The sequence below is a fragment of the Poromitra crassiceps genome (genome assembly GCF_964638095.1).
Source record: "Poromitra crassiceps genome assembly, chromosome: 27".
NCBI classification, from domain to species: domain Eukaryota; kingdom Metazoa; phylum Chordata; class Actinopteri; order Beryciformes; family Melamphaidae; genus Poromitra; species Poromitra crassiceps.
Window position 1 is genome coordinate 8,239,768 of NC_139650.1, and position 23,636 is coordinate 8,263,403.

At 43.9% G+C, this 23,636-nt stretch overlaps 1 protein-coding gene across 2 annotated transcripts; it reads left to right on the plus strand.

Annotated features, from left to right (window-relative positions):
• The first annotated feature begins 962 nt into the window (after positions 1–962).
• Positions 963–23,406, plus strand: ahcy (adenosylhomocysteinase). Of its 2 annotated transcripts, XR_014553809.1 has the most exons (12): positions 963–1,088; positions 6,351–6,541; positions 8,119–8,194; positions 8,722–8,874; positions 13,847–13,959; positions 14,753–14,960; positions 16,188–16,275; positions 17,878–17,995; positions 19,039–19,161; positions 20,358–20,429; positions 21,729–22,841; positions 22,892–23,406. XR_014553809.1 is itself a non-coding variant. In XM_083661802.1 (11 exons), the coding sequence occupies exons 1-11, from the start codon at positions 1,061–1,063 to the stop codon at positions 21,858–21,860; spliced, it is 1,302 nt and encodes a 433-aa protein (XP_083517928.1). In that variant the 5' UTR covers positions 963–1,060; the 3' UTR covers positions 21,861–23,406. The 2 variants fall into 2 exon arrangements, 1 of the variants encoding a protein (XP_083517928.1); XM_083661802.1 differs by having other exon boundaries at positions 21,729–23,406.
• The last annotated feature ends 230 nt before the right edge of the window (positions 23,407–23,636 follow it).

Consider the following 23,636-nt stretch of genomic DNA (forward strand, 5'->3'; position numbering starts at 1 on the left):
TTCAGCAGATGATTGTGAAAGTCAAAACAGCCTCCTAGTGACAAACTACTTCATTCTGCACAGTGAAGCTCAAACCTCCAACTAAAGGATGTTTTTGACTTCAGGGGGTCTTTCAACCAGACATGGGATTGGCTGATGAGGCCAGGTGAAGGCAGCCGATTGGCTGAGGCTCACACACACATTTATTAGCTTCAGAACCAAAAGACAACACAGCATTAACAAAAGTATTCACTTTACAGACTCGTCATACACCTCTAGCTACAGTAGCCTATGTGTATTGTAAACAGACGGGCAACGCCTCAAGGATCTTTTATTTACTTTACAAAAATGTCTTATGTAAGTTGATATTTTTATGCCCCAGCTCATCATCTTCACTGTTTTCACTGTAGAATACTTTTATCCAGGACCAAAAGAAATGTGGACAAAATACAATAAGATAAAATATTTCTTTGATTTCAAAACGCGAGACCCCGATTCCCCTCAGACTATAATTCCACCATCAAAATCTCATTTTGTAACTTTATGTAGGCTAAAATCATGCTTTGTAACATATTACACTAACTTTACATATTGGCCAACATTCAAAGACTGTAGTGAACATTAATCTGTTAGGCTATATGTTTTTTTATAGTGTTTGTGTTGACTATTATTTATTTAATTCAACCCAGTAGTCAATAGAATAGAATAGAATAGAATAGAATAGAATAGAATAGAATAGAATAGAGGCCCCACTGTTGCAGGTTTTGGGGGAAAAACTTCCAGAGTCCAGACCAAACTTGTTCTAACCATGTTCTCTAGGCAAACGCACACCCACCCCTGCATCTCGAGCTGTCATTGGCTGGCCCACCCACACCCCGCCTCCGCCAATCACGTCCCTCACACGCGGGGCGGGAACTGTGGCAGCCAATAGGAATCGTGAACCATGAGTTTTGCAACGAGACAAATCCGCTTCCATGATAAAAGCAGGCAGTCATGTGTGCGTCCCTCCTTCTCTGCCCCAGTTCTTTAGCCAGGTAGCCGCTCCAGTCAACCCGCCCGCAACCAAACACCAGAAAACAACATGTCTGAGAAACTGCCCTTCAAAGTCGGTCAGTAGCACACTTTATTAGCTACGCTTTTAACTTTCATGTCGCAAAGTAACGTTGGTGTAGTGTAGCGGTTTGGCTAGCTAGCAGCTATTTTCTTCCTCATTTCACTAGATAGTTAGCTTGTCATGCTAACCCTTAATCACATGAATGGACATGTGTTGATGGACTTGTGCGTGCATGCAGGTGTTTCCGAATGCATGCACACCACCACCGGCTGTGGTGGTGTTGTGTTGTTTATATGTGCTGCCTGTGGTTCTGCGCTTACATACACAATCCTGCCTCTGCGCTTAATTTAGCCTACGTTTGGAGCGTTATTTAGCCCCTTTTGATATGCCATGGTTGGTACCAATAGATTGCTGCATACATGGACAGAACACCGGCTCTGCTGTTTGTTTCACTTTCCACCCGGCTAGTTAGCACATGGTGAATAGCTCGGCCTGTTATGTTATTCTGGGGTTTTGCTGTGTTGTAGTTCGCTATGAGCGCACTTTCTATGCAGTTGAACTTGTTGCACGGTCGTTTTAGCTGGCAGATCGCCAAGTTTGTCAGCATCTGAGAATGAATGAATCGATATGAAAAAGTCACTCGAGTCGTACTTGCAGACAGCGAGCATGGGCTTCATTGTAGGCAGAAACCATGCTCCAGATTCTGGGTGTTGTAGTTTATTTGGGCCGTCCGAGGAGCTACCTTCCACGCCTCGGGGTTGTTTTGAAAACTACTATTCCCATAAAGCTTTGCGCAACACCGCCAGCTTTTGCGTGACTGACAGGCACAGGTAATATATAACTGTACTACTGTGTGTGTGTGTGTGTGTGTGTGTGTGTGTGTGTGTGTGTGTGTGTGTGGGGACTACACGTGGTGCCCTGAGCCTCTGCTGTGCAAGCTAAATACCTTTGCTGGATTATTTTGTGATTTAGTCGTGGCTGTGATCGTGACGTCTAGAAACTTTGGATAAATCCAATCCAGGGATGTAGTGGGGGGGGTTTGGGGTAAATAAATAAACTCATCAATACCAACCTTTTTAGGCTGATATAAATTAAATACAAATACATAATAGAAATTAATATTTGTCAATATTGAATTTTGTTTCTGCTGGTCGATTGTTTTGTTTTTATGATCTCTCCACCTAAACTGGTAAATGACAAATAAAACAAAGACTAATACTTGAGAATGCATGTTTTATATAAAAAAAAGAGTTGTTTTTTCTTAAAGGAATTTAAGAGCTGAGCTGATTTTGGATGAACTCCTCAGTCAGCTTCTACAAGTAAGGCTGTTAGGCACCTAGTGCGATGTGAATATACAGCACGAAATTTGCTTCGTGAATTATCGATAATTGATCGTAAAGGAATCATGTGGAATTTGGATTGTTTTTGTTTTGAGCGGACTACGTTTGGGCGTGGGTTTGGATGGAATTCTTTCCTCCTCTCTCCCCTCTCCATTGCATCCGACTAGGTGTAGCTTCGTAGACAGTCTAGTTTTCTGGCTGGGCAGGGTCCTTCGTGCCAAACACTGTTTTTAACATAGGGAATTCACACCGGCATGCGCCGTGAGCACAAACAAACGCACCCGGCGGGCTGCGGACCTGTTTGAGGCCGTGTTATAAACCTCAAAACTTGTACACATCTTTCCTGATGGTTAATTTTCCCCCGAATTTCGATTATGGAAATGTATTAAAATGCCCATCGCGCGTGTCTCAGTCTTTCACTTCAGTGTTGTTTGCTTCCCGGCGGTGTCGTTTTCGTTTTTTTGACATGCACGTTACGTAGCATCGCCAGGTGTGGTTGGTCTAAGTTTGTGGGCCATGAAAAACAAGATGTACTCATTATGCCTCATTAACTAAACAAATTATCTTAATTAGAAAAAAGAAGACATGGAACACGTTACTCTTGCTCAGATGGTGCGTTTTTGAAAACGGGTGCATCTTAAAAAGTTGGACATTGGGCCATTTAAAATGTCATGGATTGTGATGTATCATCAATATGTGCAGAATGTGACAGTTGACAGGCAGACTGCAGTGTGCGGAGCAGCTGCATGGTGTGGGCAGGCAGTTACTCAATGTCCCGTGAGCAGATAGCTACAGGACAAAGTCTGCACACCCTCCACTAACCAACCACACGCTGTCCCAGTTCACCAGAGAGATGCCTTCACTGAGTTCACTCAGTCACTCATTCACTCAAAGTCACTCACTCATTTACTCTGATTCAACTTGAATTTAATTTGTATTCGGCACAATATAGTTTTTTATTTCTAGTTTGGAAGTTGGGACGTTATTTAGTTTGTTGTGTTTTATTTAACTATGTACTACTACTATGTAAATTTCGATTTTAAATTTCAGTGAGAGTTGTTTTCTGTTTAATTAAAGGTGAAACAAATAAAAACGGTCAATTCCACGTATTCTCCACTGTAGACGACGTTGCCAAAGGCGTCCAAAGTCCTTGCAATGTAAGGTTTTCCAACTAGAATACTGACCCTGCAGGTTATGGGGTTTGTAGTTGAGGTAAAACAAGGTAAACTGCTTCTGCAGGAGATATAGAAGTAGTTTTAGCAACAGGAAAAACAAATTATTGCACTGAAGGAAAAGTCTGCTGGCTGAGGTGAAATACCAAATTCCTCCATTGTCTTTTACTCCAGTAATGATCATGCTTTTATTTATAACAGAAAGCCAACATTTTTGTAGTGTTCTGGGCAGAAATTATGAAAGGTTTTGTCATCACCTCCGTGTGATCCAGCATCCCTCAGAGGTGTGACTGTAGTGTTTTCATTTTTTGCACATAAGACTAAAGACTGCCTCGACTGGCCTGACTTCAAGTTCAAGTTGACTTTATTATATCCCCGAAGGGCAATTGGTTTTGCAGCATAAGCCATACATACAAAAAGTGCAATTGACGTATACAATACAAGGGTGGTGACCTGAGTACAGAGGGCTAGAAGGCCAAACAACAAGAAGTCTTCACCGACCAACCTGTATGTGCAAAATTACAATATACGCTGAACTCGGTAGCATCTGCTACAGCGATAAAAACAATAGGATTTAAGACCAAAATAGAAGATAAAGAATCAGAAACGATCAAAAGATAAAAGTATAAAAATATAAAAGAATGAAAGAATAAAAAATGAAAAAAAAAAAGTAGACTTGGCACAAAGTGTGGCTTGGTCATGAGGACGGTCTTATTGCCACTGAATAAGGATCATAAACTCTTAACGTGCCTCTGGCAGCGTCTAGTGCAGGACCACACACAGCCTCCTGTCTGATGCCTTGTTCATTTCACTCCACTCACTGACGAGAGTAGAGTTCAGGCTAACTTGTTTTCGCAAACCTCCCTCTTCTGGCTGGTTGATCAAGCCAGTGCCGGTTCAGTGCTGTTAGCGCCCGCTGTGTGCGGACGCTTCAGTGCTGTTAGTGCTGTGTGTGTGTGTGGAAGGTTCAGTGCTGTTAGCGCTGTGTGTGTGTGGAAGGGGGGGACAGAGGAGGGGGGGTACATGTTATATATTATGGGACTTTAGCATCCTGAGGTTAGCCTAAGGTAGGTTGGGCTTGGGTAGATGCTGGTGTGTCTCACTCCCTGTTGTATCGTGTGTCATCTCCCTCAGTCATCCTGAGACGGTGTAGGACATTTAAAAATATTATGGGGGCAACTGTTGCATCACTGTGTAAAAAAGGGGTGCATTTACAACAACAAATTGGGTTATCCCAGTAGCCTGTTTCCGTGCAGCCAGACTCCTCTCATGGAAGGGAGGGGAGGCTGGCCAGCGAGACCACTTGGCGCAACCAACTTGAGGTGCGGAGTGTGTGTTTAGAAAAGGAAAGTAATTGAATGAAAATAAAATTATCAAAATGCTAGGGAAATTTTTGCCTCTTGATCATGGTTTTTAGGGGCATTCTGAGATTTCTCTGGGCATTTTTGCCCCTGGCTAAATTCCTTACACTGTCCTGAGATGTTTCCCCACTGATCATGTACATCAGTGATCCTCACTATCTTCTCCACACTAGCCGGTCAAAGTCAAGAGGAGAACCACTTTTACCGCAAAACCACACAGTAAGCGTTTGATTTAGTTTTTAGTTTATTCATTGATAAAACCAATGATAAAAAATGTAGAACCAATGATAAAAATGTTAGAAACTATTATAAAAATCATAAAAACATTCAGACTGACTTCATAAAAATGTTATATATATGTATATGTATATGTGTGTGTGTGTATATATATATATATATATATATATATATATATATATATATATATATATATATATGAATGATGTAAAAAAACATTCACACAGACTTGATTAAAAAAATATATCTGAAAAACATTCTGATGTCCAGTCTGTCTCTCTCTGGGATGCAGCTCCACACACCTCCAGCTCAGTAAACAGCCTGTGCTTTCCTGGTCTCCACACCCAGCTCAGTAGGCTAAATAGCTGCTTTGCTTATCGTTAAAAAACTCAGACGCTGGGAGGGGGGTTAACGTGACTCGATTGTTGCAGCTTGCGCATTTCGCCGTTAACGAGGAAATGCCAGCTGCAACAATACGCCCTGTCATTCACACCTGTAGCACTCTTCTGCTCCCAGTCCCTCCCACTGACCCAATCCCTCCACGAGGCATTGGCTTGTTTGCAGTGTTGCCAGATAGGCTACCGGTATATGGTGAGTTTCAACCCCCATTTGGTGCTCCAAAGGGCCACAAACCTGGCAACCACGCAGTTTGACACCGCAGTGTGGGAATTGTTTTGACAGTGATTGTATTATTTATATCAGCCGCGAGCTGCCAATGAAAGAGTCTAGAGCCGCCATCGTCTCGCGAGCTGCGCAATGAGGAACTAGGATGTACATGAACAGAACCTCTCAGTGAATCATATTTTGTTATTTTTGAGTCATTATTTATCAGACTGCTTGTTTATCCAGACAAGCTAAAAACAACATGAATGAAAGGAGAAGCTCCTCTCCTCTCTGGCCTGGCAGCTGTGGCTCTGTCGCTCAGCATGGTGACGCTGTGGCTCTGTCGCTCAGCATGGTGACGCTTACTCACAGCTGATCCATGCCGTCTGTTCTTCTTCTTTATAAGAGTTCTTACATATTTAAGTCATGAAATACGGCTCAAAATTAGCCTTTTGGCTAAATCTGTCGGTGTATTTACATTTTATTGTTGATTTTTAATATGTATTGTTGCAGGCAGCCCTACTGAGGGCATCTCGCCAGTACGACTGTTGAGAATGCGATTAAACAAGTGCCCTGTTTGACTGTCCTCTCCTCTCTCTCTCAGCTGACATCAGCCTGGCTGAGTGGGGGCGTAAGGCCATCGACATCGCCGAGAACGAGATGCCGGGTCTGATGAAGATGAGGGAGATGTACGGCAAGTCCAAGCCTCTGAAGCACGCCCGCATCGCCGGCTGTCTCCACATGACCCTGCAGACGGCCGTGCTCATCGAGACGCTCACCACCCTCGGAGCCGAGGTAACCTTCACCGCTATCGGTTAGGGATCCATGTGCAACGCTGCCCTCTAGTGGTCAGGGGTTTAAAGTAAACAAAATGAACCACTACCATGAATCTTTGCATGTGACCTCTTAACACGTTCACTGCCAATGACGAGTTGATAAGTCAAAAAAAATCCAACGGTTGACTGCCAATGACGAGTTGATACGTCAAAAAAAAAAAAAAAAAAAATTTGACGGTGGGACGTGCATCTAAGCCTTTTACATCTCCTATATAAATATGGGAGCCACCGAACGTGTACAACCCATTCCACCGACCCACTAAGTGGCAACAGTGCTCTCCAGACTAGAAAAAGCAGAGCCAAAACTGCAGGGGAACGCGCAATGAAACCATTCTCATACTGTAAAATGGATTGGCGAAAACGCTTTCGCTTTCGCGCTAGTTGCTGGCGGTGGGGGATTGCAAATTTGCATAATAGATTATGGGTGCAACACACTTTGAAACACGCAGCATAAATAAGACCAGAATCGCAAAAGCTTCATCAAAGCTCTCAACCGAAACCCCAAGAAACGAGCGAGCCCATCCAGACTCGCCCAGCGGCCGCCATCAGACAGGAGCAGCAGCACAGACAGCAGCAACTCGCTTGTGACACGCCCGCTGCAGCCATGGAGAGAGGAGAAGAACACACACGGAGGGAGGAGTTTGAAGGAGAGGGGGGTTTCCTGCTGTTATGGAGGAAATTACTGTTCAAAACTATTGTTTAGATGTCTGACGTCTTTACTACACACTGGGAGCTGCCCAGTAAAGGTGGGGGAAGCACAGCTGGAGCAGGTGGAGGGTTAAATGCCTTGCTCAAGGGTTCAGCAGTAGTTACACTGAGGGACTTTTTGAACCAGGCCTGCTGGCCTCCTCTCTCCCCTCTGCCTCAAGGCCATGCTGCTGTTATCAGATCAGCTGTGGGGCCGGTTACAACCTGCAGGAACCTGCAGCCTGGGAGCACACACAATAAACAGGCTGTCAAGCTCCAAAACCCCCTGCTGAGGACTCTGAGCGTCTAGTCTGACCTGGTCAGAAGCTGCTGAGGACTCTGTGTGTCTAGTCTGACCTGGTCAGAAGTTAGTCTCACTGGCCAGCCTCCCTTCCGTGAGAGGAGTCTGGCTGCATGGAAACAGGCTGTGAGCATAAGCCCTCCCCTGCTCTACTCTGCTCTCCCATTGGAGGCCAGCGTCCATTTCAGACGCTGCCGGATTTCCGCTCCCCGCTAACGAGCTCTGTCATTGGCTCCGACCATGTCAATCAGAGCGGCTTCCGCTCCCTCCTCCCTGTGTGTCGCTGTAAATAGTGCCCTGCCGCCTCAGTGAAAACGACAACGCTAACTAGCTGGCAAGCTAACGGCAGAAACCTACACGCTAGCTCGTTGTTACACGCTGAAAATGGCAAATTGGATATTTTCCAAGGGCACTGCTGCTAAGCGCCGCCCATCGCAATTCCACAATGGTGACCTGCGCCGCCAGACTCCTCTCCCGGAGGGGAGGCTGGCCAGCGAGACTCGGGTCATAAGTGAACTCACAGTAACTATTGGCTCTCTGTCCCCCAGGTCCAGTGGTCCAGCTGCAACATCTTCTCCACCCAGGATCATGCTGCCTCTGCCATCGCCAAGACTGGTGTCCCAGGTAACACACAGCTGTATTACACACACTATTTTATCATTCTGAATTATCCATCAAATAAAATAAATAAACGGGTCTAAATCTGTTTTCCTAAACGCCAAAAATAAAGCGATAAAAAACTGATTAGAAACTTTCTTTCTTTTTAAGCATACCAGAACCCATCATTTATCTGGAACAAATCGCATCACTTTAAATCCAAGTCATTTACGTGACCAACACAAGGTCTTTCTTCAAAAAGTCAAGTCCTAACCTGGTGGCACCTGATCTAGGGCCTTTTGGACTCGAGCATGGCCTCATAGCAAAAAAAAAAAAAATCGTCTAAGTGAAATGAAACAATGAAATGAAACTTGTCGAGTGACTCACAAAGCATACTTGTGTTCAGTCTGTGAAGGAGGGCGACGGGTGAACAATGTCTTTGAAGTATTATTGACCCATTTGACCGTCGATTACTTCTCCAAGCAAACACATCAAAGCAAGTTGAGGTGGAGTAAATCAATAATCACATGATGCAACAATGTGTCTGCCTGCAGTCTACGCCTGGAAGGGTATGACCGATGAGGAGTACGTGTGGTGCATCGAGCAGACGCTGTACTTCAAAGACGGTCAGCCGCTCAACATGATCCTGGACGACGGAGGAGATCTCACCAACATGGTCCACACCAAATACCCAAAACTGCTGGCAGGTTGGTACACACACACACACACACACACACACACACAACTCTCACACTCGCACCATATTTGTTCATGCTGCAGTAGAGGGTGCTGGAACACTAGAGGGCAGCATTGCTCTGACACTGGTGCATCCTGTGTGAGTTTTACAGCAGGTAAGTAAGCAGATTAAACTCCATTGTAGCTGCTGGAAACATGTGGGGGAGGATGTTGTTTGGCCGGTCAGTTCTTTGGCTCAACTCCGAAAAGATAAATTTCTTTTCTTCCAATATTTTATTAAAAATAATAAGAATAGAGCAGTGCACAAGACAAAACAAACAGGCTCAAGTACAGGAAAAGGAAAGAGAGAAAAAAACTTACAAACATCATAATTCAACATCACAACGTGGTGCTACCAGCCACATAGGCGCATATGTGCTTATAAGAAATGTACGTGGGATCCCGCACGAGGGGTCCATGAGAAACCAGCCAGGCGAGTCACCGAAAAGATGATTTGAAGTAGAAATACGATGGCATCGACCATCGTCGATGGGCCGACCCCCATCGACCTCTGACCCTTCTACATCGGACCATCGTGATTATCTGTTCGAATTAAAATTTGGCAGATTTAATCATAAAAAAGGCGATCTCCACTCAACCGCGACACACGGGGGACGCACGGGCGGCATTAAACAAGCGGCAAAGCGTACCTTAATATCACCAGTTCAGAGAAGCGGTAAAGCGGAGAGGAAGAGAAGATAAGCAGAAGTCGGTTGTGTTGTGAAAATGTTAAGAAAGAAGAAACTTCACGTTCTTTCCTGTTTTCAACCCAATGTGAGTAATGCTACAAGTCTTCAACTGTGAATTCAACTCGCCTGTTTCCAGGAACTCTCTCCATTACATACTGTGTGTGTAGGCTGCCTGCTGCTGTGTTTCAATCTCTCCTTAACGTAACCTAATGTTAGGTTCAAAACTGAGCCCACACAAATCTAACGTTAGCCGCCAGTAATTCTGCCCCTTTTCTGCCAGCTAGTTAAATTACACACACACACATTGTTGGTCACATGATCGATTCAATTCCTTAACGATTAGGGGTGTCACGATACACTCAGTTCACGATACGATACGTATCACGATACTGGGTTCACGATAACGATACGATACGATTTTAACAATATTTTTTTAAACTTGAATAATGACAATATATGACTGGAAAAGTAGTATTTTATTTGAAATGCACAAATACAAAACATGCTGTTGTGGGAAATTGTTATTACAATAACAACTAGAAAAAACATGAGATTGGAGATAAGGCTTATCTTGAAATAGAATGAGTTACACCGTCACTTAGATTTACTTTGAACTAAAAGGTTTCTCAGCAGTATAAATTCTCATTATGCATCTTCAGTTTTTCTTCAAACTCAAACAACAAGACTTTTCTTAATCTATTTTTTATGCATCTTCAGTTTTTCCTGTCAAGTAAACAGTTTTGCCAGAAACTCAATTGAATGGTTTCTCTCCTGTATAACTTCTCATGTGTCTCTTCAGAGACTTGTTCAACTGAACTACTTTCCACACATTGAACTTCAACAAACAAAGACGTTTCTTAGTCTATTTTTTGAAAAAAAAAAAAAAAATTTTTTTTTTTTTTTTTTTTTTTTTTTGCGATATGAGATTTCATCTCAACGATACATATCGTGACGTTTTACTATCGCGAAATTTCGTGGGACGATATATTGTGACACCCCTATTAACGATCAATTATCGATTTTCGATAATTGATGAACATCCCTACTCTTAATCTGCTGTCATCCTGCCTCGTATTCCCAGGTGAGCGCCGTTTCCCCCTCTCTCACTGGTGTGTGTGTGTGTATGCCGAGCCGTATGTCAGACAGACAGAGCTGAGAGCTCTCTCTCCGTCTATCGGTCTCTCTCTCACCAGTAAACTAGCTACCGTAAATTCCGGACTATAAGACGCACCGGTCTATAAGCCGCGGGACCAAAATTGACTATTTTTTTCTTCTATAAGCCGCACCGGTCTATAAGCCGCGGGTGTTTTGATGTTTAATTACCATATGAAAGGGTTCGTGCACAGAGAGGAATGTCGGGAAAGAGATGGCTGTTTGGGGAAGCTCCCATTTATTAACATTTCAACAAAACAAAACAAAAGTCAGGTCACTAATCCCCAGACAAAATCACACAACAATAGGCTATATGTGCAGCAAACCTGTAACCAGAGAAGTCAAGTCACTAATCCTCGTCTTCCTCTTCTTCCTGCGTACTGAAACCACCAAAGTCCTCATCTTCAGTGTCGGAAACGAACAGGTTCAGGGTGGCTTCGTCAACCACTCTCCTCTCTCCTTCATTGTCACTCAAAACCAACGAACTCCTCTTCATCACTGTCGGCATCGAACAGCCTCTGAAGCCTCTGACGGCCCTCAGCGCCAGCTGTGGCGGCGTCATCCTCTTCATCCCGCAGCAGTCCAGCGTTTTGGAACCCGTTGGTGATTGTGGATGTTTTCACACTCCTATAATATTCCGTGATCTTCCTTTGTGTGAATTCGCCGAAGTTTGTGATTTTCTCCTGGTAGTCGGGAGGGAGTTGTTCAGTAGTTCTCCCCCGGACGGACAGTCCCTTTCGTCTCATGAATCGGAAGCACCAAGATGGACCACCTCTGAAATGTTCAATTTTCATCTCGGTGGCGACTGTTTTGGCCTTCAGTCGGATCTGCACCGTGGAAACGCCTCGGCCGTCTGCTCTCTGGGTCAACACCCAATTTTCAAGGGAATCTTCAAGTTCGGGCCATCTGCTTTTATGACCTCTGAAGGACTTTTTGGTCTTCTTGCACTGAGACAGTTCCTCCTGCTGCTTCTTCCAACGTCTCACCATTGACTCATCGATGCCCAGGTTACGCGCGGCTGCTCTGTTTCCCTCTTTTAATGCGAGATTGACTGCTTTCAACTTGAAAGCTGCGTCGTGTGAATTTCTGCGTACCTTCCCCATGGTAAGTGAGAGTGTTGCTTCTACTGCTCGTCTTGTTGTGAATATTCCTTGATCTTCCTTTGTGTGAATTCGCCGAAGTTTGTGATTTTCTCCTGGTAGTCGGGGGAGGGAGTTGTTGGTCGAGTGGCCGTTTGCTTACCGTAATTACCATATGTAAGTGGTCACGCACAGAGGGGATTGTCGGGAAAGAGATGGCTGTTTGAGGAAGCTCCCATTTACCGTATTACCCTAACATTTCAACAAAACAACATAACACAACACCACCGTTGTTTATTTTTACAGTGCACACAGTGTCCGCGGTGTGGTGAAAAGAGGGCAAGAGAGGAAATTAAAACAGAAGTGGATTTATAGTTAGAAAGAGTGCTAAAAAAGAGAGATTTTATTTGTATTTTTTTTTTTTTTTCTGAAAAAATCCATAGATAAGACGCACCGTTATATAAGCCGCAGGGGCCAAAAAACGGGAAAAAAGCCGCGGCTTATAGTCCGGAATTTACGGTAATTAAAATGATAACAATCACATGAAAGATCACCCAACAAAGGCAACCGACGGTGGACTCAAATCGCAGATAGCCCATACATATTCGTCCCATCGGCCAACCCTACTGTATAGCCGAAATAATAGTGAACCAATACGAGATACAGTAGATAGAGTGAGCATGTGCATGCTTGTGAACATTATTTCTTAGCATATGAATTATTGTAAACTCAGCGGAAATTAACAACATGAAAATATTTACATATTTACAACAACATTTTAAATTTCCATGACTTTTCCCAGGTTTCTCATGACCATACGAACCCTGAAATTAGTTTGTACTTGTACTGTTCAGTAACTTGCAAAATAGTCTTAAAAACCAATATGAAAAAGAATTGTGATAAGATCGTGGATCGTGATCCTGCCTGAAAAAATCGTGATATGATATTTTTGCCATATCGCCCACCCCCCTACGCTCAGCACATGGTCGCAGACGAAAAAGAAAGTGTCCCTCATGGTGTTGCATTGATACTTGAGTGAACGTTCGCCTCGGTTCAACGGTCACGTGACACTCGAACGCTATAAGCAGACAGCCAAGAGAAGAGAGGGAATGGAATGCACAGTGAAACCACCTCGGAGGCAAGATGTAACGTACTTGGCTGCAGCGGCAGCCACATATAAACAGCACACAACCACACAACTCACCTCCTCTCTCTCTGGGAAATTGGTCACAATGTTCTTTGTGATTTCCACGAAGTCGTACATCAAGGACAGGCTGATTAAAAATAGCGGGGACACGTTCATTTCAATCGAGTGAAAACCATAACGAGGAAGTCAGGTGCATGTGCCGTCTATATAGCCAATCAGACTCGTGCGACACTAGACATTTCACCAGGTAGCAGACACCGCTCGCAGACGCTTGAAAGTGTCGACTCAAGTCCTCGTTTCTGTCGGCGACCGTTTCAAAAGTGTCACCAGACCAAGCATAAATTGGGCTTTTGTCTTCTGAACCCTGGAGATTGTTTATGATCGCTGCCATGTAGCGCCGCACAATTAATCTATATCAAAATTGCAATATGGCCAAGTGCAACATCCAGATCGGGATTAGCTGCAATTTGATTAAGGTTAAATGTTTCATGATAATTAAATGAAGCATTGTGGTGCTACAGAGATGCCCCAGCCTACAAATTCTATTCTCCAGAGGGAACATGCTCGTTTCTTACAGACCTCAGTAAAAATCCATCACATTTTTGACCCCCCCCCCCCCCCCCCCCAAGTGGAAATGAAATGCAAAAATTAGCATTCCCACTAAAACAATATAATCGCAATATGATTAATTTAGTTTTTTCATATCGTGCAGCCCTGCCTCCATGCTGACATCTCGGCTCCGCCTGCTCCAGACACTAGTGCTTACTCTTGAGAGAACTTCTTCCCCCTGTACTAGAACTAAAGAGGCAGGGGGAAATGTTCTAATAACCGGCTTATATGTTAAATTATTCACACTTTTAAACGGTTTTCTTTGCAGGTATCCGCGGCGTGTCGGAGGAGACGACCACAGGCGTTCACAACCTGTACAAGATGCTGAAGAGTGGAGAGCTGAAGATCCCCGCCATCAACGTCAACGACTCCGTCACCAAGGTAACCGGCCACACGACTCATTTTACTCTCTGAAGCCCGGTCGCCGTCAAAATTGTTTCTACGCAAATGATGATGTGTTGAATTGGGAAAGGAGAAGGGAAATGCTCAATTTGAATAGGTTTGCTTTATTGCAAAAAAGAGCAGGGTGGAGCGGAAAGTCATCGTTTTACTAAAACAGATTTGTCCAGATTGGATGCGACTGAAGCAAAACGCCTCTCTCCTCCACCGACATGCCAAAACCCCCTCATTTCAAATACCATTTAATAACCAAAACCCATTAGTGATGGGAAGGTCTGCTTAGAAGTTAAATTACAACAAAGTAAAGGTCCTTCCTTACACATCAAGAGCGATGCGAATGTACGGCACGAAATTGCGACGCGAGTTTTGACCCACCTGTCAATCACAGCCACAGATGTGTACACGTCGGAAGCGAATTTCGACCGTGGTTCGAAAAAATAAACACCGCAATAACACTCGGCGAAACTTCGCCATTGGTATGCACGGTTGCATTAACTGATGCAGGTTCGGAAAATATTATTGACGTGCAAATTAATTGCACGAAAAAAACGCTCCCGACCTTTACTGTGCAGAATTCTGTTTGTTTCTGAGACATCTTTCCCTCCCTCCTCCCCTCTCTGTCTGTCCTCCTATCTCTCTCTCTCCCTCCTCCCCTCTCTGTCTGTCCTCCTAACTCTCTCCCTCCCTCCTTCCCTCTCTGTCTGTCCTAACTCTCTCCCTCCCTCCTCCCCTCTCTGTCTGTCCTAACTCTCTCCCTCCCTCCTCCCCTCTTCAGAGCAAGTTTGACAACCTGTACGGCTGTAGGGAGAGCCTGATCGACGGCATCAAGCGGGCCACAGACGTGATGATAGCCGGGAAGGTGGCGGTGGTGGCCGGCTACGGCGACGTGGGTAAGGGCTGCGTCCAGGCCCTGAGGGGCTTCGGAGCCCGCGTCATCGTCACAGAGGTCGACCCCATCAACGCCCTGCAGGCCGCCATGGAGGGTAGGTGTCTGTCTGCCACACACTCTCAGATGCAGGCTGAAACGGGCTTTCTGCGGGGTCCTTAAAAAGTCTTAAAATCCAATCCTCTCAATTTTAGGTCTTCAAATTTGATTAGATGAATGATGAAGTTGAGCATTAATGATGCTGTAACAATGCTACAAAACTAAACCAACATGCAACCAATAACCACGAATGCAAGCTGTGCAGCCCGGTTACTGTGCACACCCAGCTAGTGCGTCGTGATATTTCTGGACTTTGCACACAGTAGTTAAACATAAATCGTATAACGGCAATGAAGACCGAGGTGAGTTTCAAACCAAGTTGCGCGATTCCGACATCGCCAAAAAGGTTCTCGCAAATTGTGTCTGTGTGAGACCGTATGGAAGTGAAATGGGTCTTAAATTGCATTCATAATGGGCTTAAAAAGTCTTAAATTTAACTCTTTGAAACCTGCAGAAACCCTGTACACACTAGGTTGGATCACTGTTGGAAAAACAGATTACCTTCAAACTTCAATTAGTAGCCCTGGATTTATTTGCTTCAATCAGTGAAGCTATCTGTCTATATTTTGGACAAGCATCCACATGGCACAGGCGTTTAATTCCTTTGGCACAAAACAAAACAAAAAAGATGGGAAATACTATCACATTTTTTTTATTTAAAGTAACCAGTCTGAATAGTACCCTTGTAAAAATAACATAATTTACCAGTAGAAATCATTAATTTACTCTCGCTCTGAGAGACTGAGCCTCTAGCCAATATAGCCCTGTCACTCAAACCTCCCACCTGTCGACCCGAAATGAAAGCATCCCCACTCCATCACACGGCCGTTTGATCCAGGCTGATGTCCCTCTCCTGCCTCTTCTGAAATATCGTGTTTTTCAGGTCGGACTTTTTCTCTGTGCCCGCTGCACAGCAAATCCGACGTTTGAACGAAATTTGTAAAAAAAAGAAAAATGATACTTGTAGCCGGCTTCTAATTGAGACCTGCCTTTTTATTTGTCAAAACGTGTAGCCACACCCAGCCAGTAAAAGAGATGGTGCGTTTAATTGGCACACGGTTTTTAATTGAAGTTTGATGGTATGACTTGACCCATTGATACCTGATGCAACATTTGTGTGTGTATCCTAAAGGGATACACACACAAATGCTGCATCAGGTATCAATGGGTTAAAAGACTTAGTGAGCAAACTGCTTGAAAGAGATCTGTGTGTGTGTCCCTCCAGGTTATGAGGTGACCACTATGGATGAGGCCTCTAAGGAGGGGAACATCTTTGTCACCACCACTGGCTGTGAAGACATCATCATGGGACAGTAAGTCGTACACACAATCCTCAGAGAATGCATTTGAAAGTCTCAATAGATTAGTAAGACACTTCATGAAGGGACTTAAGAGTATATTAAAAAAAATGCAATACCAACAAGACTAGGCAAGCCTAGTTAAACCGGACCCAGACTATTGTTGCTGCTCAGCAGTTTCAACAATGGACAGTAAGTCAGCCCCTGAGACATTTCTAGTTTCTTAGTTTTTCTTCTTCTTCTTCTTCAAACATCTCTTATCATCACAATTAATTATTATGAGACATACTCATTGCTAGGATGTCAACAACTATTAAACTATTAAAATGTCATAAAGTGACTTATATAATTTGGATGGACGGAGAGAGTTTGTGAAACCGATCGTCACGAGTCTCATTTGTGATTTATTACAGCAGAATAACATGGAGATGATGTCATCTTTCATTTTTCTGTCCCACCAAATGGATTGTCACTTGCTTTATTGCAATATATTGAATTTCAACACACCGTCGCATCGCTAAAACCATACTAATCCAACATTTACTGTAACATATTTGCAGAATACTTGCTGTATGTCTACACACACTGGTGATAATCAATGCAGTTGGAATTCTTCGTACTTTGTCCAATGAGGGGAAATCCTGGCTCAACATTTGAAGTAGAATTATGAGGTCATATGAAGTGATGTCATGCTCCTTGAGGCGTTGCAGCCTGACTGTCAGTGTCCTGGCTGTGTCGTAAGGTGGCAGAGAGAGAGACTGGTGTCAGTCTACACTGAGACCTGCAGCACACTGCAGCCTCGGAGTGAAGCTGACCACCCACACTATACACACTAAACACACACACACACTCTGATCCACTCAGAGGCTGTGTGGCAGTATATAGAAAATAAATTGAATATACCTATTAACAAAAACTAGAACATCCCACTAGGATCCCCCCCCTTCACCCCCACCTTATCAAAGTTAAAGGAACACTCTGCCCATTTTCAACCAGCTTTGTATCATTAGAACATCAGTAGTATTTCAGAAAACTGTAAACTGTTTTGAAGTCTGTCATTTAATTTGACAGTTATTGAGCGTTAAAGTGCGGACCAGTGACATCACTGGTCCACCCTAACTCAAATTAATAACTCATTAACTCAAATCAACTCTCAATAACTGTCAAACTAGATGAATGATGAATAGTTTGACAGTTATTGAGAGTTGATTTGAGTTAATGAGTTATTAATTTGAGTTAGTGTGGACCAGTGATGTCACTGGTCCACAATTTAACACTCAATAACTGTCAAATTAAATGACAGACTTCAAAACCGTTTACAGTTTTCTGATATACTACTGATGTTCTAATGATACAAAGCTGGTTGAAAATGGGCGGAGTGTTCCTTTAATTATGGGACTTGCACTTAATAATTTCAACATCTAATTAAATTCATTATAATGAAACTAAATTGGATTAAATTCATTCCATCTATTGAGCGTGAAAGTGTGCTTGTGCAGAATGTGGAGCTAACCGCGTGTGTGTGGAGCTAACCGTGTGCGTGTGGCTCACAATGTGGAGCTAACCGTGTGCGCGTGTGTGGAGCTAACTGTGTGCGTGTGGCTCCCTCCCTCTCAGTCACTTTGAGAACATGAAGGATGACTCCATCGTCTGCAACATTGGACACTTTGACTGTGAGATCGACATGGCCTGGCTCAACGCCAACGCCGCCGAGAAGATCAACATCAAGGCTCAGGTAGAACATCTCTGCATACTATTCCCTCACACACTAAACACACACACTGCTTGTTTTTGCCTACATGAGTGAGGGAGTAACACAGTACATTACTCGCTCACTCACTCATGTAGACTGAAGCTGAGCATCAGGCAAAGTGTCGAGCAGTGATTCTGATATCTGGACTTTCAGTCTCACTCGCCAGAGCTCCATTTACAGCGAGCCTACTTCTCCATACATGTAACAAATACACACATACAGTACCTGCCTTAAAGGCACGGTTACATAGATTACCTGCCTTAAAGGCACGGTTACATAGATTACCTGCCTTAAAGGCACGGTTACATAGATTACCTGCCTTAAAGGCACGGTTACATAGATTACCTGCCTTAAAGGCACAGTTACATACAGCAGAGGTTCTCAAATGTTTTTCAGCCAAGGACCCCTTACAAGATAGAAAATATACCGGGGACCCCCTCATTCTGATTTGTGATTTTGGGCTAAGCTTAATTGTTTCCACGGTAACGTGCTTGACTTTTAATTTTATAGGTTTGTTATTAGAATGTAATCCATGAACCATTTTAGATTTAAAGCATAAACTATTTTTGTTGAACTATGAAGATTTTGCACACAATTATTATTTTTTTTTTTTTTTATTACATTACATTAACATTACGTCATTTAGCAGACGCTTTTGTTTTGTCCAAAGCGACTTACAATATCACAATTTGTCAACAGTACAGAAAACCACTATGCAACACAATCAATGACAGCCAAGATATTTTTAGATAGACTAGCACCATGTAGGAAGTAGTTTGAGAAGGAATAAGTAACATGTAGCATTTTTTTTTTTATATATATATATATATATATTTTTTTTTTTACCTGAGAACTTTTCGCGGACCCCCTGGCAAAGTGCCACGGACCCCCATTTGAGAACCACTGACATAGAGTACCTGCCTTAAAGGCACGGTTACATACAGTACCTTTCTTTCATCTTTCATCTCTTCTTTCCTTTTCTCTCCTCTCTCCCCTCTCTCTCTCTCTCTCTCTCTCCTCCTCAGGTTGACCGCTACCGTATGAAGAGCGGTCGTCACATCATCGTCCTGGCGGAGGGCAGGCTGGTCAACCTGGGCTGTGCCATGGGACACCCGTCCTTCGTCATGAGCAACTCCTTCACCAACCAGGTACACTGTGTGTGTGTGTGGGAGGGTGAAAACCTGGGCTCTGCCATCTGTCAAACTAAAAGTAGATCCAGTCTCCCTTCTATCACTCGAGCAACTCTGATTGCTCAACTGTGATGTCACTCAGGCAGTTGTGATGTCACTCGAGCAACTGTGAGGTAGTATGAGCCGATGGCCCACAGTTGTGTAACATTCGTCAGCCTCAAAATGCCTCTCACTGAGTGACCAAAACATTGGCACCCTGGACTTTATTTCTAGCTTTGAAATTTATTTTTAAGTCACCCTGTCAAGTTCGGTTTGATATTATTTGCTGAAACGATCGGTTTGGTTTTACGGTGGAACAGAGGAAGAAGAAGCACATCCGGGTGACTTGCAGGGTTGACTGTAGTTAGCGGTTATGTAGCTTAGCATGATAAACATTGCAGATATTTATGTTTTCAAGAATATAGACGATTAATTTGAATTTGATGGCCACCCGTATGGAATAACATCATATATGGATCACAAGCAGCAGTGGGGGATACAGCGGGAGCTGATATCTATGTGACAGACAGCAAACAGAGCAGGCTGCCAGTGGCACGAGGTAAATTGATCGCTCATATTCTCGTTGCCTCTATAATATAATAAGCATATGAGCCGCGGTGTCTGAAAATAATCTATAAACGGGACATAAATACAGGCATTTCACATTCCCCGTTTTCCTCGTTTTCAGGTCGCAGTTCAAAACAAATGATCGTTTCAGCAAATAATATCAAACCGAACTTCTCAGGGTGATTTAAAAATCAGATTTAAAGCTAGAAATAAGGTTCAGGGTGTAAAAAAAAAACGGAATTCTCCTTTAACCATTTGGAGTCACACTCTTCCTATGGGGGGCATCAGCTTTCAAATCCGTCATCTGGTTGTTATCTCAGCAATAATGTGGCTATCGATGCAGCTAAGCTAGTACGGAGGGAATACCAGCTAAGAGGTGAGAAGTGGCGTGCCTTAAACACCTCTTGGCTGTTGTGAAAGGACTGTAACCCACAGACTCACCGGGCTTATTGATTCTTTTGGTTTCCTTCAAGCATATTCAGAACATGTTGGCAGCTCCAGTCGGAGTTTGATTGTGTTCCCTTCTCCTTTCCGTCATCCTCTTTGTCTTTCCCTCCATTTTTCTCTCGTTAACGCCGTCACTTATCCGACTTGTCTTTCTCTTGTAGGTGCTGGCTCAGATTGAGTTGTGGAAGCACAACGAAAAATACCCGCTGGGAGTCTACTTCCTGCCCAAGAAGGTAAGAAGTCTCACACAATAATGATGATAAAAGCCAAAGGTATTTATTTGTGGCGTTTCAGGTGATGTTGCAATCAAAATTAGGGGTATTATTAGGGGTACGGTGGCGCGGTCGGTAGCGCTGTCGCCTCACAGCTAGAAGGTCCGGAGTTCGATTCTCGCCTGGGCCGCTGTGGGCGCTGGAGTTGTGACCCCCCCATATCTTCAGTGCCTACTGCCCAGGTGGGCCATCTCATCGAAAGGGCCTTTCTGTGTCGAGTTTGCATGTTCTCCCCGTACCCCCCCAGATGGGGTTCCTCCATACATAACCCCCCACTAAAAACATGCAGAAGATCGTCATCCGACCAGTGACGACAACATCTGAAGTTGGTCCCCGGGCGCTGGAAAGAAAAAAGCGACCACTGCTCCTGGCCTGCCCCCTGGAGGAAAGGACAAGCCTGGATGGGTCAAATGCAGAGGACATATTTCACCGGCCACCGCATGAGTGTGTGTTGTGGCCGCATGCATGTGTTGTAGTGTTCGTGTGACAATAAAGACGGGCTTGTCCGTCTGAAATCGTGTTTTTTTTTTTTTTTTTAATGCACATTGATCCCCCCCCCCCTATTATGTAATATGCCATTTTAAAGCTGAGAATGCAAAGGAGATTGTGAGCCTTAATCGCTCTTCATTGGCTCCCAATCCAGGCCAGATCAGATTTTAAAGTGCTTCTTTGAACCTATAAAGCTCTACATGGGCTCGCACCCTCGTACTTGTCTGAGCTAATCTTCCCATATGTCCTCGCTCGCGCCCTCCGCTCACAGGACAGTAACTATCTCTTCTCTCGTCCCCCATATCAAGAAAAGATCAGCAGGTGGTAGAGCCTTTTGTTACCGTGGTCCGCACCTCTGGAACCAGCTCCCCCCGTTCAATCAGGGACGCAGCCTCTGTTGAGGTTTTTAAATCTAGATTGAAGACCCATCTATTTTCCCCTTCATATGGCATCATTTAATTGTCTTTTACTTTGTTCTTATTGTGGTTATTTTATTAGTCTTATATTCCCTGTGTTTTAATCATCCCACTGTTTTAGCTCTTACATTGTCTTTGCATTTGTTGACTTGCATTAATTACATTTTTACTGTATTGTTTGTGTGATGTTTGAACTGTAAAGTGTTGCGGGGCAATCCTTCATGGTGATTTTGCACTTTAAATAAAGATGAATTGAATTGAATTGGATTACAGAGGGAATCTCTGGATTGACTTGGATGAAAAAGAAAATCTAACGGGAACTCTTGTCTCTCCCTCTTTCTGCGTCTCTCTCCAGTTGGATGAGGAGGTGGCAGCAGCCCACCTGGACAAGCTGGGGGTGAAGCTGACCAAGTTGACAGAGAAGCAGGCCAAGTACCTGGGTCTGCCCCGCGAAGGGCCTTTCAAACCAGACCACTACCGCTACTGAGCCCCCCTCTCCGTCCGGCTGGAGGGGCTTTTGGCGTCGGTGTTCGGCTTAGTGTGGGTGGTGATGGGTGAGAGCAGCCGGGGGGGAGTGTGGCCAGTTGGCAGTACGGCCGCCATCTTGGTTGCCACAACTTCAGGGACTCCGAAAAACATATATATATTTTAAGCGTATCCACTTTGTTTTGAAAGGGTTTCAGAAGCCAAAGGGTCTGTAGGATTTCCCGTACAGGAAGTGTCATCCTTTGAAAACCACAACAGCCAGCAGCGTTGTGCGAAGCGGTGAGACGAGAAATACTGGACACATCAGCTGGCCCCTCCTCCCATTGCGGGTTACTACCAAAGCCCAGGAAGCAGGATATGGCTACTGCTGAAAATGACAACCAAACGCTTAGTCACTGGCTTTGGCTGTTTTTTGTTGTTTTTCTAGACATATAAACCATGTGCTTCCAATCAATCCGTTTCCTACCTCCTTTTTTTTTATAGTTTGAAACCCTGAGGGCTTACCTCCATTGCTATCCGTGAGGAGAAACCCTTTTGCTGTCGTCCTGATCTCACCGCACATAGTTTTTTATTTCTACTGCCAATCGTATTTTCACCTGTGCTCCACACACACAGAGCCAAACGCACCCCATCGCCCTCTCATCAGTATCACCACAGCAACACTACAACGTGCTACTGCGCCTTTTAAAGAGACCTCTTGTTCATCTTCATTCCCTCTGTAATTACTGACTCTCAAACCCAGTTTACACCAAAGATTCACCACGAGACCAGTTGAAACCTGACACCAGCCCCTGCTGCCGCTTGAGGAGCTGAATTGCTGGCGACTCATCAGCAGGCTGGAGTGGAGATGAGACGCACTTTTACCTGCAACGTTCTAAAACGGTTTTGGTTCGTTGCGAATCGTTGGTGTAAACTGGGCTTTAGTTTAAACAAAGGACGCGTGAGGTTTTCATTGTCAAATCCCCGTCCGTCCGTCTGTCTGGTAGCAGCTGGAGACGCAACGCGTTGCGTGTTCTCAATGTCTTAAAGAAGCCAGGCTGTTTTCCTAATTGTGTATTGACAGGCTGTTGGCACTTAATGAAAAGCTAGAGTTGTGTTTGTAAGCATATGTTTAGGGGCATTAAGCACTTAATGTGATTTGTGTGCTTACAGTACTTTTTCCATAGGTTCATGCACAGGTTGATATATTGGAATGGGAAAAGAAGCGCTGCTGCCAAAGGAATCGCCAAAGCACATTCTTTTTGCCTGGCTTAAAAACAAAAGAAAAAAACACACGATACTTTCTGTTGGCTCAGCCTTTTTAAAAAGTCTGTTTTTCCTTTTTGTAATTCTGTCATTTGACTGGAAGGGGCAGAATGTTTAATGTAATTTCTCACTCTGGCCAATCAGATTCTTCCATGGCTGGGTGTGGTTGGATTTGGGGTGTGGTTAAAGAAGTGGCCATGGATATCAACGGTTAAGAGTTGAACTCTGTTGTATTCATACACAATGGACGGATGTCAAAACTGTCAAATGTGATGATGCAAATAAAACATTATTGCCGCCGGCTTGTAGTTGTAGCATTATTGTTTACCAATTTATTTATATATACATTTATATATATATGAATCTGCTTTGTCTGTGATATATATTATATTTATATGTGAATCTGCTTTGTCGGTGTTCCTTTGTCAGGGGTGTCAAACTCATTAACTCACATGCGACCCAATTTTATCTGAAGTGGGCCGGACAAAGACTATAAATCCATAATAAAATCTCAAAATTGTAGAAAAGTAGG